General features: G+C 52.6%; 1 protein-coding gene across 3 annotated transcripts in view; it reads right to left on the reverse strand.

Annotated features, from left to right (window-relative positions):
- The window catches only part of AP2A1 (adaptor related protein complex 2 subunit alpha 1), a 31205-nt gene that overhangs the window by 5384 nt on the left and 8446 nt on the right, over positions 1–17375 (reverse strand). For all 3 annotated transcript variants that reach the window (XM_072966596.1, XM_072966597.1, XM_072966595.1), the window contains exons 2-11: positions 14589–14657; positions 14326–14468; positions 13982–14175; positions 6333–6462; positions 5664–5765; positions 4178–4286; positions 1340–1490; positions 732–900; positions 442–579; positions 118–300 (exon numbers count right to left, since the gene is read on the reverse strand). In XM_072966596.1, coding sequence (XP_072822697.1) covers positions 118–300; positions 442–579; positions 732–900; positions 1340–1490; positions 4178–4286; positions 5664–5765; positions 6333–6462; positions 13982–14175; positions 14326–14468; positions 14589–14657 — 1388 coding nt within the window. The remainder of the gene's footprint in view (positions 1–117; positions 301–441; positions 580–731; positions 901–1339; positions 1491–4177; positions 4287–5663; positions 5766–6332; positions 6463–13981; positions 14176–14325; positions 14469–14588; positions 14658–17375) is intronic.

Raw genomic sequence — 17375 nt, forward strand, 5'->3', positions numbered from 1 at the left:
CCAAGGCCCCTCTGAGGAGGAGGAAGCAGGATGGAGGTCTGGGCTAGCTGGGCCCACCGCCCCTATTGTCCTTGCACTGCCTCGATGCCCCATCATGGGGGTGTTGGGGGTGCTGACCTCAAAGACAGTCTTGGCAGCGTAGCCCTGGACATCGTCGCGGTTGGTGACGATCTGCAGCACGCGGTACCACACCTCCTCGCTCACGTAGTCGCCCGCGATGCGGATGAGGTTGAGGATGGTGTCCACGTACCAGCTGTAGTCCACAGCGTACTTCTCGGCCAGGATGGCCACCTTCAGGACCTGTCAGCCGGGGAGGGAAGACGGGTGTGCGAGTGTGCCCACAGGGCCAGTTGGGGTGTGGACTCACTCAATCTGGGCTCAGCACGTCCCTGTCTTCAGGTGCCCCGGGAGTCTGGGCACCTGGCCCTTCCCAGGACTCACGATCTCTTCGCGGATGGCGTAGTCGGCTGTCTCCAGGTACCGCAGCATCTCTGACACGATCTGCTTGGCATTGCTCCGGTCGCACATGGCGTAGAGGAGGTCGGCCGCCCGCTGTCGCACGCTGACATCCCGCTCCGTCTGAGGGAGGAGAGCAGGTATGGTGTGTTCTAGGTGCCCCGCTGGCATAGGACTGGCCACCCCCCAGCCTCTGAGCACCCAAACCTCTCTGAGGGAGCAGAGGGGACACAGGCCAGGTCTGTGTGGCCAGGGCAGGTTCCCAGAGGTCCCACCTTAAGGGCATTGATGACAGTGTCAATGTGGGTCTTGACTGCCTCGTGGGAGAACTCAGAACTGGCCAGCGTGCACATGCTCTCCAGGGCCAGGTAGCGCAGGTTGGTCTCTCGGTGCTGCAGGAACTGGCCCAGCTGATTACAGGCCCGCACCAGGAGGTTGGGCTCACTACCAGGGAGAGAAAAAGAGACGAAGGTTGGGTGGGGGGGGCACACAGACGACACCAGGGGATGGAGGACCTGGCCTTGGCTGATCCATCACACATCCCCCTGGGGACCCAAGTCTTATGCATGCCCTCTGTCCAGTCATGACCACTCCTGGTGACCTGGACACCTGGGCCGCTGAACCCAAATAAAGACATCCAGAAATTCTGCCCCTCAGGAGGGGACCAGCACCAACTGGGCAGGGTCATGTATCGCAACTTCATCATCCTCCGACCTAAGAGTCACTTTCCCAGACCCCTCCCCTAGGGCCCAGGCACTCAGGCTCCCAGCGCCTTCCTCCCTCAGACCCCAGAGTCAGACCCTGGACCCCTCCTCTCTCAGACCCGAGAGTCCGGGCCTCCAGACCCCTTTCCCAGGCCAGGCTCCCTGCCCCCAGCAGGCACCTGTCGTAGTGGATGATGAGACTGATGGTCTCGAAGAGGATGGCGTTCTTGGCGTTGGAGTGTTGGACCTTCTTGGACTTGGGTGGCTCCTGGGCCTTGTTGAGCACAGTCTCCAGGCACTCCACCAGCCGCCCCTTCACGGCCGCATCCTCTGGGGAAACAGAGGCCATGCTCCGGGGCTGAGTGATCTGACGGCCCGGCCCGCCTGCCAGGGGCAGGGGCCAAGCCACGGCTCCCACCCTCCAGAGCTGCGGGCCCTGCAGCTTTGAGCTGGGGTGTCTACTCCCTTAAGCCCTTCCTGGGCCCCGAGGTGATCAGGGGCAGTGGGAGACAGCTGGCAGAGTACACGGCCCCAGACCTGACATTCTGCCTGTCGGGCAAGAGGCTCTATCCCTGGGAGCCCCAGTTTTCCTTTCTGCAGCACCGAGGCTCTTCGGGAGTCTCACAGAGCCAAGAAAACTCCCAGAACCTTCCCCAGAGACACTCCCAAAGCCGGACCTTCCCAAGGAGGGATCTGAGTGCCTGACAGACAGTTGCCAGCCAGGAGCTCACACAAAACCCAGCACTGCCGTTGCCTCACAGATGAGGCAACAGCACGTGGAAAGAACAGCTGTCAAGTGTTCCAGCAAAAAATGTTGCACCCAAATTGATCAGGAAATTCACCAGCTAGAGGAACAAGCTAAAGGCAGCAACCAGCCAAATCCAGAACACGGGACACGCTGCAAACCAAAGCTCTTCAAACACAGGCAGTAGGGGCGGGACTAACCCGGATGGGGAAAAAATGACAAAGACATAATCATATTTAATTTGTGGTCCTAGATTCTATTTTTTAAGCCATAAAAATAAAGCTTTGGACAATGAAGGCAGTTTGCTGCCTGGATAGCAGATGACCCTGAGGTTACTCTGAATCTTCTCAGGTGTGATAAGACCATTGTGGTTTTGCACAGTGGTCTTAATCCTAGGGAAATGTCTGCGGAGAAATTTGGGGGTAAGGGGGACTGTTATGATGTCTGCAACTTATTTGCAAGTAATTTGGCACGTGGCATGTCTGAGAATGTGAGTGAACAAGGGAGCAAATCCAGTGAAGGGGCAAAGCTCTGCTGAGCCGGGGGGGGGCAGCTGGGTGGTCGGTAAACTGTTCTCCCAAGTTATCTTTCTGTTTTGAAATTTTTTATTAACAAAAGGCAGGAGTGAAAGCCAGCATCATGGACTAAAGGAGAAAATTCTTCCAGATTAAAAGAGACTTACGAGAAATTATAATCAAATTGGATACTTTGATCTTGATTAGATCCCAGTTTGAACCAGCTGTGAAGGACATTTTGGGGAGCAGGAGGAAAAGCTGTAGTGGGTATCAGAGAACCTTAGAGAATCATTTAGTTTTAAGTATGAACACAGACTTGCTGTTGTGAACGAAAATGCCCGCAGTTTGTAGAAACGCATATTTCAAAGTAAGACATCACGACGTCTGTAATTAACTTTTGAATATTTCAGAGATACATAACAAAATAGGAGCATGCATACACAGCAAAATGTGAGGTCTAGGTGATGGACAGTCTACTTGTTTGTACGTTGGAAAATATTTTCGTAATCCATTGTAAAAAAAAAATCACATGGGAATAAATTGGAGCTAGCCCAGCAGCGTCTGCTCGCGGCCACAGCTGCAATTCCTCCCACGGTGACAGGGATCCGAGCTGGTGAGGTGCCCATAATGGGCACACCCCAAAATTACGAGGTGGGGCTTCAGAGACGGAAGGGGCTTAGTTTCTGCCTGTGCCCTTCCTTACAGGGTGAGAAAGAGACCGAGTGGGGAAGAGGCTTCCCCTGGGCCTCACGACAAAATTCACCCCTGGCTTTCATAGGCTGGGAGGGGCCTTTGGTGTCAACGACATCATACACTCCATTACAGTGTATGCATGCGTGCACACACACACATGCTCACACAGTTAGCTGTGAAGGTTCAGCCGCTGGCCCCTGACAGATGCTCAGCACCCTGGATGAATCAGAGGGAATGGTTTTCTCAAGCACTTACTGTGTGCCAAGCACCTCTGCACATGGGGTCCCCAAAACTGCACTGTGAGGTCAGACTGCTGAGGATCCGGAAGCTCAGGGGAGCCACGCCCACATGGTACAGGGAGAGGCTTAGAGCACAGACGCAAGAGTCTGGCTCCTCCTCACTGCCTGGGTCTGGAAAGGCGCTCTCACCCCGAAGCCTCAGTTTCCCTGTGAGCATATGGCAGGGACGGCTGCCCCTCGCCAGCTGTGTCGGGAGGGCTAGACACCGCCGGTGCAAGACCTGGCTCACTGCAGGCCCCTGACTCTACACCAGTGGTCATGACCCTGAGCCACGAGGACACGAAAACCCCTAACAGAGCTACATGAATTCAAACTGCATGGCCTGGAATCGCCCCTTGATTGCTGGGTGCCTTGGCCAAGGCTTTCCCCGTCCAAGCCTCGGGGTCCTCATCTGTAAAACAGATGTGACGACGGCCCCTACATTACAGGGCTGGAGCATGAGTCCTCTTTGCAAGGACCCTGGCCTACAATGGGGAGTCCACAAGCATCAGCAATTTGGCTGATTCTCTGTGCTGGGCGGGGCGCACTCCCCATCTATGCTGCCCCCAGACTGCCCCCAACAGTCTCATACAACATACTCTTCCTGAGCCTCCGTGGGTGGGGTCTGGGCTCAGGACTGCTCCCACTGCCGCACTGGAACCTAGGCTAGAGGCACCAGCCCCACTTCAGACAAATCCAGACCCAGACCCACAGTGCCCAGCCAGCCCATCAGCCCGGCTACCAGTCGGAAGCCCCCCGACCCCAGCCTAGGGGGCTTGGAGGTACCTGGTGGAGGATAGCACTGGAGCAGCCGCAGGAGTTTCACCGAGAGCCAGGGCGCCGGGACAAAGTAGTAGGTGTAGTCCTGGAGGTCAGTGGAGGCCGAGGAGACAATCTGGGGGCAGAGGACGGGGACAAGGTATGGGTCGGGGCACGGGGAGGGGTGGCTGGGGCAGCATGACAGTTTTCTGGAGCAGAAACCAGAGGTTTTGGGAGGAGGGTGAGGAAGCCCCGGACATAAGAGCGAGTGACTGGATGGATCTGGGACTAAGCTGGGGCTGGCTAATTTTTTCCACATAAAGCTGGTGTTGGGTGGATGCAGAATCTTGGCCCACCTGGTCCCCTTCTGTGAACTCCAACTCTGTACTTCACAATGCCCCAGGCTACCTCCACTAGCACACAGACCACACCGGGAGAGGGCTTCCCTGTGCTCCCTCCCAACACTGGAAGCTACTCAGGGGCAGGAATTGGTCTGATGCCTTCCCAGGTCCCTGGGACCTCCTACAAAGTCAGACACGAGAAAGGTTCAGGGAAGGGGTAGGAGCATTCATAAAAGAGCATGTGACTTTTTTTCCCTCATGGTGAACTCCTAGCCAACCTTGAAAACCCCTTCTCCAGGAAGCATGATCCATCCTGCTCTGAGCCACCTTCCTAACAGTAGGTGCCCCACCCCCATTGTCATTGTCTCCCCCACGAGCCTGGCCCGCAAGAGGATTCAGATGTGTGCTAAATGAGTGAAACAAGGACTGAATGAATGAGCTGGTGCATTGTTCTCTTTGGTTGCGAATCCCGGTCTCTCTTTACCTGCTTAGGAAATGTTTCTACTACTACAAGTCTCAGCTCAGGCAGGGATCACCTCCACCAGGAAGCCTTCCCAGACTTCCAGGCTGGGTGAAGTGCCTCCTTTGGGGGCCTGCCACATCCTGGCAACCTCCACGACAGCACAAACTGCCCCTTTTATGATCATCCAGGACTGAGTTGGCCAGCCTGTTGCACAAGACTCCCCACAACAGGACAAGGAACTCCTTGAAGGCACAGATCAAGTCTGATCCATCCATGTCCCCAGTGTCAGCCTGCACAGAGCTGGGCACACAGGAGGCCTCAGGACATGTTCCCAGGACAGGGTGAAGGTGGGGAAAGAAGGGGTCAAGAGAGAGAAAGTCAGGAGAACATCCTCACTTCCTGGGTGCTCCCCGTACGCCCAGCCCTGCGCTCATACTTTATATAGATTCATTCACAGCACCTTGCTGTGAGGCAGGCACTGGTATTGTCCCCTTTGAACAGATGGGGCAAGTGAGGCCCAGAGACGTGAAGCCACTTGCCTACGGCCACACAGCCAGGAAGTGACCAAGCTGGGATGCACCCAGCGCCAAGCCTGAGTTATTCACCACCATGCTGGGCAGTCTCTTAGGGAGAATGAGGGAGATTAGAGAGGTGCCCAGGGGACATGGCCACCAGGGCTGCCTCCCGCGGTTGGTGCTGACACACCCACCCGGCTCAGGCGAGACACGGCCAGGGAGATGCACGTCTTGAAGTCATCCGGGTTCTTCTTGCAGAGACAGGTGATGAGGCTGACAGCGGCTGTGACCACGCCCTGCAAGGGCAGATGAGTGGCAGGTCAGGGCCCTGAGGGGAGGGTCAGACTGGGGACAAGCGGCCAGGCTGTGGATCAGAGAGCAGAGGCTCAGGAGCATTTGGGGCTGGGTTCAGGGGTGCGCTTGGGTGGGTACAGGTGTCCCAGTGTGTGTTTCAGGGACTGGGGACCCTGGCCAGCACAGACTTTGTTATCTGAAGTCCCCTAGGTGGAGGGCATAGGCATCTGGGTGTGGAGCAGAGATAGGTGGGGACTGTGAGAGCCTGGAGTGTTGGTGATGGGGACAGAGGTCAGTGTCTCTGTGCTGGCTGGGCAGGCGATGGGTGCTGGGGAACCCTGTGGATGTCAGAAACAAAAGCTGGGATTTTTCTGAGGGGCTGGGTAAGTGATGGGTGTTGGGGACACTGGACAGGATCCAGGGGTGGCTAGATGGGTGTCAGTGACAGAGTTGGGGGGCCCTGGACATGCAGGGGGGAATCAGGGCAAAAGTGGGGGACCCCAGGCATCCATCCAGGTGAGTGCCAAGGGCAGGGGAGGGTCTTGGGGGCAAGGGTCCAGGGGCCTCACCATGTGCTGGTCATTGAGCAGGTGCACCACGCGGGCTGTCCACTCGCCCATGGGCACCAGATCGGGCGAGGCCTTGTAGAGCCGCAGCAGGCACAGGGCCGCGCTCTGCTTCACGCTGTCCATGCTGTCCCTGCGGGGACACAACATGGGGTGGGAGCAGGGGTCAGTGCAGCCCCAGCCCTGCACACCTCCCCCCCCCTTGCAGCTCCCAGGAAGGGTGCCCAGTGGGAGGTAAAAAAAGCCAGGCGGACCAGGGAAGCCTTCTGGCGCTGCCTTCATTGCCTGTAGGGCCTCAGTTTCTTCATCTGCAAAATGGGTTGCACCTCAGTAACCTTATGGGGTCAGGGCAGAGAGTGCATTCATCACCAGGCACTGCTGTCAGTGCCGTGAATAGCATGGTGGACAAACTGGTCCAAACATTTGTCCTCATACAGCTTATGTCCCAGCCAAGGCAGTCAGTGCCCAACAACAGACTGTCTAGGTTCAGTGCTACAGGAAATGGGGGCAGGTGCTCCAGGGATGCTGATTTGGAGAAAGGCCGCTCTGATAAGGCACCAGGTGAACAGAAAACTGAGAGAAAAGACTACGAATCTGCACAGACCCTCCCAGCAGAGGGAACACCTCACGGAGGCTTGTGTGGCCGCCATGACTGGAGGCAGGACAGCAAGGGGCAGAGGGCCAGACCGTGCGGGGCCCTGCAGGCCACGGTGAGAAGTCTGCTTTTACCCTGTGTGAGATGCAGCTGCTGCCGGTGACAGGCAGGGAGGCTAGGACACTAAGGAGACAGCAGTAAAAGCTCCCACCCGGGGGCTCTTCTGATCGGCCTAGCCCTGTTCCAGGCTGCACTCTCATTCATTTGCTCTCACAACAAAACTGGAAAAATAGGTACTGCTATGCATCGCCACTCCCAGGTCTGACTTTTTTTTTTAATGGAGGTTCTGGGGATTGAACTAAGGACCTCGTGCGTGCTAAGCATGCACTCTACCACTGAGCTCTATCCTCCCCCCTTGACTTATGTCTTTAAAGGGTCCCTCTCCAAAACAAACAAAAAATAAATAAATAAATAAAACCAAATAAATAAATAAATAAGGAAAAAATGAGAAAAAAATTAAAAAATAAAACAAAAACAAAACCCCAGAACCAAAGGAAAATAAAAGGTCCCTCTGCTGCTGTGTGGAGAAGAGACCTGGGGGGAAGGCGGGGTGAGGGCACAACACGGAGGCCAGATGGGGTTGAGGAGGGACAGCAAGAGTACAGGCAGGAGACCACAGTGCCTCAGAGCCCGCTGCAGCCGGGCAGCTGAGAAGTGGTTCTGTTCTGATACATTCTTTCTATGATACCCAGGGAAGATGTGCAGGGGTCCCTGGACCTGCAGGGCTGTGTGGTCTCTGGCAGGTTCCTTTCCATCTCTGAGCCTAGCCTCCATATTGTCTTCCAAAAATGAGAACCCTACTCCTCTCTGTGGAGGAGAGGGAGACTGTTAAATCCTGTGGTGGGCTGAATAGTGGCCCCCCAAAGATGTCAACATCCCAATGTCTAGAACTTGTGAATATGCTCCCTTACATTCAAAAGGGATCTGGCAGATAGGATTAAATCAGGGATCTTGAGATGATCCTGGATTATCCTTGTGGGCCCTAAGTGTAATCACAAGGGTCCTTAGAGAGGGAATGAGGAAGATCAGTTGGAGAGATGTAAGGACAGACACAGAGATCAGAGAGGAGAGAAGATGTTACGCTCCTGACTGAAGATGGAAAGAGGGTCCATGAGTCAAGGGATGCAGGATTCTACCTCTAGGAGCTGGAAAAGGCCAGAAAACAAATTCTTTCCCCGAGTCTCCAGAAGGCCCCAGTCCTGCTGACACCTTAATTTAGGCCAGTGAGACTCATTTTGGACTTCCGACCTCCAGAACTGTCACAGAATCAATGTGAGTTTTAAGCCTCTAAGCTCGTGGTCATTGGTTACAGCTGCCACAGGAAACTGAACAGGCACTTGGTCAGCACAGAGCCTGGCAGCCAGCAGTGTCCCATCTCCAGGGGCTGATTCTGTGCCCAGATCAGTAGCCAATTCCCAGCTCGTGAAAAGTATGAGTGTGACTGTCCCAGAAGGCACTCCCTGGGCTCTGGGGTCAGGCATGCCTGCTCCAGGGATAAGCCCCTGACCTTCTCTTATTGACTGTTTCCCCGTCAGGAAAATGAAGACCCTGCCAGGATCTGAGGGATGAAGAAGTGAGCCTGGGTACCACGGCCTTAAGCACAGAAGGGGTCCCCAGGAGCTGAGGACCTACAGTGACGGTTTCCCAGAAAGGACCCAAAAGATGCCCAGGCGAGGGGCATGAGGAAAAGTCCCAGGATGGGTGGATGAACCTGCAGAAGTCAAAGGCCAGGTGAAAAGGTGATTCATCTGATGTGTATTGACTCAGTGGCTCCGTTTTCTCCCATGAGCCAGGCAGATACGTGTGTTGGCCAGGCTGGGGAGACAGGAGCCCTTGAGTGCTGTGGCCGCCAGTGGACAAGGGAACAGGTCATCGGAAGAGGAGCTGGTCCACCCTCGGTCACGGAGTCACTGTGAGTGATGCGGACCAAGACCGGCAATTCCACTCCTGGACACCCACACCGGGGAAAAGCGCACACATGTGCTCAAGGTGGCGGCGCGGGAACGTTCCCTGCCTGACTGTCATCAGCTTACAAGCCAGCAGGTCTGTCCCCAGCAGAGCTCAGTGAATGGGAGTCTTTTCACAAACATCATCACAGCTCACATCTCAAGGGCCCTTCCTTTGTGCCATGCTCTAAGAACTTCTATGTCTTAATGTGTTTCATCCTGACCACAGCCCTCTAAGAAGGTGGATTCCATTATCATCTCCAATTACAGGTAAGGAAATGTCCCATCAAATCCCAAATGAAGGAATAAGAGTTATTGATCACTTTGGTTAAGTGAAACAGAGACAGTGAAACAATGTAGGTAAAGTTTAAAACTACTTGGGGGGTGGGTGTAGCTCAGTGGTAGAGTGCATGCTTAGCATGCACAAGGTCCTGGGTTCAATCTCTAGTATCTCCATTAAAATTTTAAAAAAAACAACTTTTTTTAAACTACTTAATATCGGGGGTTGTGCCCAGATGTACAAGGAAAACGAATGTATGCATCAGTCCTAGCAGCCAAAAGGTGGAAGCTTTGTGATGAACAGGTAAATAAAATGTGGTCCGTCCATCCATACAAAGTAATGTTATTTCTGGCCCCTAAAAGGAATGAAGCACTGACACACTATGACATGGATTCCGGACCTCAAAAACATTACGCCAAGTGACAAGAAGCATGATGGCCACATTGTGTGAGTCCCTTTATCTGAAATGTCCAGAACAGGCAAATCCTCAGAGACAGAAAGCAGATAGGTGGTTGCCTGCGGATGGAGAGAAAGGGAAGGGGGAGTGACTGCTCCTGGTTACGGGGCTTCTTTTGGGGGTGATGGAAATATTCTGGAATTAGACAGTGGTGGTGGTTACACACCATTGTGAATGGATTGAAGACCACTGAGTTGTACATTTTAAAACTGTTAATAAAGTGGTGAGCTTTATGTTAGGCGAACTTTATCTCAATTAAAAATAAAATGTACCTAAAGAAACAGTTCCTCTGTGCCCCAGTCACTGTCAAGGCCAAGTTTCCAGTGTCAAGAGCCCAGCTGAGAGTCAGACAAGCCCAGCCTGGCCTGTGACCTTGGCAGGGCACAGCCCCTCAGCTGCTATCCTCTTGTGTGAAACGGGGACATCACAGGGACATCACCTGTGCTCCTATGTGTTTGTCACACTGGCCTCTTTCTCAGCCCTCAAAGGTGCCAGGTTCTCCCCACTCAGGGTGACCAGCCACCTGACTCACTCAAGCCAATGCCACCTGCCCATCCTCATCTTAACGAAACCATCAGCAGCATTCGCCATGATTGGCCGCTCCCTCCTCCTTGAAAGTTTCTTCTCCAAGTTCCGAGCCACAGCCTGCTCTGCGTTATCCTCCCATCTGCCTGGCCAGACCTCAATACACTTGGCAACCCTAGCTCTCAGCCTTCGGTTTCTCCTCTTCCCTGTTCGCATCCTCCCTGAGGGACCTCATCCAGCTGTGGCTTTAATTACCAAACGCCCTGGGCTGTCCTCTCTGCTGGACCCCAGCCACATGTGGCTACAGAGCACTTGAATGGAGTGAGGCCAAACTGTCACGCCATGTGTGTGTAAATTACATGCCAATTTCAAAGATTTGGCGCAAAAAATATTGGATAATTCTTATGTCAATCCGATGACAAAATGATGGATGGATCAGGTTAGACTGAAATATTAAAATGAGTTTCACTTGTTTGTTTTTACTTTTTCCAATGTGACGACTGGGAAAAAGAAAACCACACAGGTGGCTGGCGTTATATTTTTATTGCACAGCAAACACCTCTCTTGGATCTCGCTCTCTCTCTGGCCCTGACTTCCAGCTGTCCAACCCCAATGTCTACCAAGCATCTCAAAGTCAATGCGGCCAAACCCCAACTCGGGATCCTCTCCTTGCCCACCTGATTCTCCACTCACTCATCCATCATTCATCCACCTGTTCAACTTCCCTCCTTTTTCTCTCTTATACCACATACAATCTGCACTGTCATCTTTCTTTCCAAAACAGACCCCTCTTATAACTATCTTCACTGCTACAACCCTGGTCCCAACCACCATCAGCTCCCATCAGGATGGACACAGACATCTCAACAGTGTCCCTGTTACAACCCTTGCTGCACCCAACAGTCTCTATTTCTGCTTACCATTTCTGGGCACCTTGAATCTGAGAATCACACTCTCTCATGGGTTCAGATATATTCTTAGCCATCATCTGTTTAAACACCACCTCTGTCACAGCCTCTCCCTTCTCTCTTTCTAGAACTCTAAATAGTGTTGTTAGACTTTCTCTATTTTCGATGACCTTTAACCTCTCTTCTTATTTTTATTATTTTTTAACGGAGGTACTGGGGATTGAACCCAGGACCTCATGCATGCTAAGCATGCACTCTGCCACTGAACTATACTCTCCCCACCGCTAACCTCTCTTTTGAAATCTCCCATCTCTTTGCTGCTCTGGGCTGCATTCTGATTAATTTCATCAGTTCTACTCCCTCTTTACAATCTTGGCTTTGGTTCAGTCTCCTCTGCTGCTCAACTAGACCGCTTGATTATTTTTGTAAATTTGAAATGATTTTTTCCATTTAAAAAAAAATCTGCTTGCGTTTTGCTCCTATTTTTCAACCGTTCTCTTCTTTCTTTTTTAATTAGCTTTATTTTTTATTGTATTTAATTATTTTGGCAGAAGGGGAGGTAATTAGGTTTATTTATTTTTTAGAGGTGCTGGGGATTGAACCCAGGACCTCATGCATGCTAAGCATGTGCTCTACCACTTGAGCTATACCCTTCCCCCCACCTTATTTCTTAAAACATATTAAACATACTTATTTTATATTCTGTATGAAAATTCTAATTAAACTGTCATTTTCGGTTTTCTCTCTGCTGGTTCTCCCTCATGGTGCCTCATATCCTGTGTTTAGTGATTTTTGATGGTGAGCTACTTGTGTAACTTGGAGCTTTATCTGTGGAAATCGTTGAAGCCTGCGGTGAAGGTGGGGTTCCCCAGAAAAGGCTTGTTTGCTTCTGTCAGGCATTGGGGTGCTACTGGTTTGCATCACTTTGAACAAAAGCTTGGTTTAAGGATCTGTGGACAATCCAGGAAGGGGAAAATCAGGCTGAAAACCAGTGTGTGGGCTGTTCTGTGCCACGGTTCGAAATGGGTAATTTTGCTTGTAGTCCCCAGGGGGTTTATTTGTAGGTCACTCTCACTTTGAAATGTGGCCCCTGAAGCCTCTGTTTGAACAAGTTTTTGCCTTCTGTTCCCAGAGGCCACGGGGCCCCAAAACTGACCCAGGTTCTCACAGTCCTTAAGCAACATCCTGCTCATTTTCCCGGGTACCAGGCTCCTCTGAGCTTGTGGCCTGGGTGCCTCTTTATTTTCTTGCAGGCTCATGAATACACTGAAGAATATTTCCTTTCCTCTTTTATCCAACTTTGAAAGTTGGGTTTCAGGGACAGTATCGGGCAAGAATCTAGTCCACAAGTGGCTGGAAATACAAGCCCTACCTTCTCCCATACCAGGCCGAGTGATCGTTTAAAAATACAAAGCCAATCATGTCATTGACCTGCTCAAGACACACAGATTACCTCCCATTTCAATTTGAATCAAATCCCAACTCCCCTTACTCTCTTTCTTGTTTCCTACACTCAAGCCAGAGACACTACTTCTTGGTTCCTTGGAAGTACAGCTTGTGCCTACCTCAGGGCCTTTGCACTGGCTGCTCCTTTTGCTTGGAACGCTTTCTCTAATATTTTTGAATGACTCTCTTCTCCTCACCATTCCAATCTCAAATCACCTCCTTGCAAAGACCCTCCCTGATGAGTCTGATTTAAGCAGCCTCCCCCACCATCCCTGCTGCCCCCAACTAACCTGTTGTTTTCTTCAGAGCGACTGTCACTGAACTCGACTCACTTCTTTGCCTATGTGTTTGTTCTTTGGATCCCCCCTAGATGTAAGCTCCCTGAAGGTGGGCACAACTGTCCCTGATGCTCTCTCCTGCCTCCCCGGGCCCGGAACAGTGCCTGCCACAATGCAGGTGTGCAAGAAATATTTGCTGAATGCCCTCTTGCCTCAGGGCAATCACAAAAGCCGACGCACTGCCCTTCATGCTGCTCCTTTTCCCACGCCAACTCCTCTGCCTCCCCCAGGTCTCAGACTAATGCCACTTCCTCTAAGAAGCCCTCTCTGATGCCCTAGGCTAGGCCTGGCACCCCTACTACATGCCCTGATGGGCTTCTGCGCCCCACAGCATGGTTCTGAGAGGAAATACACGTTTTATCCTGCAATTATTCAATTAATGTTTACCTCCCACTCTGGACCATTAACACTGGGAGGATGATGGCCATGTCCATTTCTGGTCATGGCTCTGTCCCCAGCAATCAGCATGGCACCTTACACAGATGCTCAATAGATGTTTGTTGAATGAATTAATGGAAAAGATGCAGAAGTTCTGGACTGCTGTCACCAACATAACTGAAGGTTATCACCTCTTCTTTACTAGCTGTTAAAGGTCGGGGAATCAGACAGATATCCCACTGGCTTTGTTGGGAAGTTACCTGACCCTGTTGAGTTGGTCTGGTGAGATGACAAGAGACAACCACGGGGCTGCCACCAGAATCACTGGGCTTCCAAGTCCAGCACTGTCCCCATGTCCCAGCTGGGAGACCTTGGCCAGGTGACACAACATATCTGACCCTCAAAGTTGGTTAAGGCGGGGGAGGGGTAAGCTAGGAGTTTGGGATGAGCAGATACAAACTACTATATACAAAACAGGTAAACAACAAGGTCCTATTGCATAGCACAGGGAACTGTATTCAATAGCTTGTAATAACCTATAATGGAAAAGAACATATATGTGTATGTATATGTATAACTGAATCATTGTGCTGTACACCAGAAACCAATAACACAACATTGTAAATCAACTATGCTTCAATAAAAATTAAAGGAAAAAAAAACCAAATTGGTTGGGCCTTGTCTACCCCATCTCCCAACCTGGGTCCCCAACGCCTTACCCAGCCACCAAGATGCGAGGGATGTCAGCGGCAAAGGCCTCGCCCATCTCCCGGCTGCCCACGTTGGCGATGCAGTGCAGAGCCAGGCACATGAAGGTGGGGTTGCGGCTGGCCAGGTCGTTCTTGATGGCGTTGTTGATGAGCCGGATCAGCTCGGAGTTGGAGTTCACCAGCACTGAGATGAACAGGTAGCCCTGGAGGGGAGGGGCGAAAGGAGGCGGGGGTCTGGGAGCCTTGTGGCCAACGGACCCAGGCCCTCACCCCTCACCCCTGGAGTCTACTTCCGGCCCCTCCCTGCTCAGACCCAGGAGCCCAAGCCCCCAGCCCCTCCTCCCCAGACTCACTATCTGTTTCTCCGTGTACTTGTTGGAGCTGAGCAGGTTTACAGCCTCCATGTGCCCGAAGTCAATGTCATGGCCGAGCAGAAAGATGAAAAGCAGTTTACACACGTACTTTTTCTTGCTGTAGCCATCCAAGGCTTTGTCCCCTAGGGCAGAGTATGGAAGAAAGGGGAGGCAACATGAGGAAGGATCGTACTGATCAGTCCCAGGCAGCCCAGCCCCAGCCTGCTCCTCCATCAGACCCAGGCGTCTGGGCCCCAGCTCACCCTTGAACTTGGAGCGGATGTTGGCCAGTTCCTTGTTGATTCTCTTAATCTCTGCCTCCTTGCTCTTACCTGGGAAGGAGAAGGCAGGGGAGATGAGGAGGGTCCCAGAGACTTGAACCAGCTGCCCTCACTTTCCTTAGCAAGGCCCCTCTCAGTTGGAAGGGTGGCCTCTCCAGACCCTGGGGCTCCAGGCCCTGGGGCTGAGGCCAGGCCTGGGCCCCTTCTCAAGCAGGGAGCTTCAGGGAGGTGAGAACCTTGGCTCACTCGTCCCTACCACCCAGAGGAGGAGCCCGGCACACCCTCTGGGGCGATCCCTGACTTCCTCCTTTCTTCCTCCTCTGGCTGGGGCCCCTGAACTGTACCCGCCCTGTGAGCTCCGGTCCCCACCCACAGCTCTGGTAACCCCTGCACCAGCCCCCTGCTGAAATATGCCCCTGACAGGAAACAGATGATGAATGAATGAATGAATGAAGAGCTGGATGCCTTCGAGCTGGCCCCCAGGTCACTCAGGTCCATTCGAGCCTGACTTCAGCCCCTCGCCATTGACAGACTCCGCTGTTTACTCAGCTCCTCCCAGACAGAAACCGAGGTGTCCTCACCCCCTCATACAAGCCGTCACCACGTCCTCTTGGCTCGACCATGAGAACATGTCCCCACATACTGCCACTCTGACCACCTCATCCAGATCCCAGGCTCCCTCACCCAGATGGCTGCAGCAGCCTCCTCTCTGGCCTCCCTGCCTCCAGTTGGGGGGACTCCACTCCATGGCTACAAAGCCCTCTGGCCCTGCCCTGGCCACCCCTCCAGTGTCACCCCTTACCACCTTCCTGTGTGTCCCGGCCTCATGTGCCTCTGCCAGTTCCACGGACACTCCACACTCCTCCCTACCTCCAGGGCCTTTGCATGTGCCATGCCCCCCCAACCTCCCCAGCCCATCTGTCCAGGTCTCCTCCTGTCATGTGGGTCTCAGATCCTGTCACCTCCTCCAAGAGGCCTTTCCTGGCCAGTTCTTTAAAGTCAATGCCTTATTCTTCTGTTTCTGACACTTTTAAAAGTCCCTCAGCACATTTCACACCGTGGAACTATTTTATTTATCTTTCCTGTCAAACCTCAGCTCCCACTTCTGATTATAAACATCACAAGGGAGCTTCTAGAACAATGCTCAGCATACAGCAGGTGCTTAATAAATGTCTGGTCATCTGAAGGGTGAAGCCTGCTCTGACCCATGGCTGTTTCATCTGCATCCTTCAACATGAGGCCAAGCAACTGGGAGGTTTCAGTGTGTGTTGAATGAATGAATGAGCAAGTGAGGGTATGTGCTCTCCTTCTCTTTAGAAATCCTGCCTCACCTCCTACTCCCAACTTCCAAGGAAGCTCCCAGAAGCCCCACTTCATCTATCACCTCCTCCAGGAAGCCCTCTCTGACTAGCACCTCCTGATCAGTTCCAAGCAGATGCTAAAGCTGGCAGCCAGCAGCCAGGTGGCTCTCGAGCACCTGAAATGTGGCCATTCCCAACTGAGATGGGCAGTAAGCGGCAACGACACAAGGGATTTAGAAGACTGAGTGTGGGACAAAAGGAGTGTAAACTATCTCATTAAAAATTCAAAAATTTTCACAGACATAGAAAACAAACTATGGTTACCAAAGGGGAAGGTGGGGGAGGAATAAATTAGGGGTTTGGGATGAACAGATACACACTACTGTAGATAAAGTAGATAAACAACAAAGACCTACTGCAGAGCACAGGGAACTATATTCAATATCCTGCAATAACATATAATGGAAAAGAATCTGAAAAAGAATAACTGTATAACTGAATCAACTGCTGCACACCCAAAACTAACACAACATTGTAAATCAATTATACCTCAGTGGGAAAAAGTAAATATTGATTACCTGTTGAAATGAGAATATTTGGGGTGTATCAGGTTATGTAAATATACCATGAAAATTAATTTGGCCTGTTCCTTTCTACTTTTTTAACAAAAAAGTGGCTCCTAGAAAAGTTAAAAAGCACACGTGTGTCTACTGGGTAGCACTGCTCTAGGGACTTCCCTGCTGTGGGTGTGTCAGGATCTGCCTCTGTCCCCCAGACCACCCCAGGACGCCCTGGAGGGCAGGGCCAGCATCTGTCACTTTTCTGGGTAGTGACTCCATGTCCCAAGGCCTTACTGAGTGACTGAACTCAGGAAAGGCATGAAGACATGAAACGAGGGTCTGATGAGGTATAGAGTGACCCTCTCCTAGCCCTCAGGACAGGGGCAGAGGGCCTGGGGACGAGGGTGGGAGGTTTCTGGGACCCAGCACCTCAGCGATGAGGCTTAACTGGCCCATGTGGCCCCAGAGGCCATCTGATCCTTCATTTATTAATTACACGTTTCCTGAGCCCTGTGGGCCAGGCCTCGGGGGGGTGATGCTAGGCACCCTGGACCCCCGCAGATCCGGCACTTTTGATCTGCCACCAGGGCCTCCTAGCCCGGTGGGGCACCAGCAGAGGGCCCTGTCCCAGCACCTGAGCAAGATGGCCAGGGTTGGCGGTCACCTGGACACCCCCTGGGACCTGGGTGGTGGCTGCCAAGAGGAGGGGACATTTGAGGAAGGCTGTGAAAGATAAGGAGGGTTCAGGAGCAGTTCAACAGCGAGGGTGGCCAGCGGGTAAGGACGTGCCGCCCTCGGAGGGCAGGGCAGGGGCGGTGACTGGCCAAGGCGCACAACAGCCCCCTCAAAACTGGTGCGCATGCTCCATTCTACTCCTAACCTGAGGGTGACCACGGAGTTGCACCGGT

This window comes from Vicugna pacos, chromosome 9 (genome assembly GCF_048564905.1).
Source record: "Vicugna pacos chromosome 9, VicPac4, whole genome shotgun sequence".
Lineage (NCBI taxonomy): Eukaryota > Metazoa > Chordata > Mammalia > Artiodactyla > Camelidae > Vicugna > Vicugna pacos.